The 544-nt window shown below is 64.2% G+C and overlaps 1 protein-coding gene across 1 annotated transcript in view; it reads right to left on the reverse strand.

Annotated features, from left to right (window-relative positions):
• TMEM175 (transmembrane protein 175) overlaps positions 1-544 on the reverse strand; it is a 7595-nt gene extending 7051 nt beyond the window's left edge. The window contains exons 1-2 of the mRNA XM_039837997.1: positions 484-544; positions 253-326 (exon numbers count right to left, since the gene is read on the reverse strand). Of these exons, the coding sequence (XP_039693931.1) occupies positions 253-326; positions 484-531 (122 nt within the window). The 5' untranslated portion in view covers positions 532-544. The remainder of the gene's footprint in view (positions 1-252; positions 327-483) is intronic.

Genomic DNA, 544 nt, shown 5'->3' on the forward strand with positions numbered 1-544 from the left:
CCCAGGAAGCCCAGGCAGGAGCATCTCCCCTGGAGGCCATCAGCCACTGGGCCTGCTTGTCAGGCAGGCAGGCCACCCTCTCCGCCGAGCACCCTGCGAGGGCTGCTCCAGGGGCAGCAGGCTGAGGCGCCTCACCATGACTTGACGCCTGGCAGGCCTATGCACGTTCATTCTCAGCCCGCCCCTGAGAGGCAATGCCTCTGTCCGCAGGCCAGGGTCTCCCCAGCCAGGTTTGGGCTCGTGGACCCTCACCCGCACACCGGATTTTGCAGACTGTGCTCAAGTACCTGTTCTGGGGAGATCTGCGTGTGGGTCACAGGCAGGATCTGTGGGAACAAAGACAAAGGGAACCAAGATACTCCTTGGGCACTGACTGTTCCTCAGGTGCCAGGGTGTTGGGGACTCGGGCCAATGCTGAGCGGCCCCCCCCAAAGCTGCCTGGGCGCACGGGGAGGCTCTGAGCTGGGTGGGCCCCACACAGACCATGACAGTGGCGATTATGGACAGCAGGGCATCGCTGAAGCTGAGCATGCGGTGGGAGTGC

Source organism: Pteropus medius, unplaced genomic scaffold (assembly GCF_902729225.1).
Source record: "Pteropus medius unplaced genomic scaffold, Ma_sr-lr_union100, whole genome shotgun sequence".
Lineage (NCBI taxonomy): Eukaryota > Metazoa > Chordata > Mammalia > Chiroptera > Pteropodidae > Pteropus > Pteropus medius.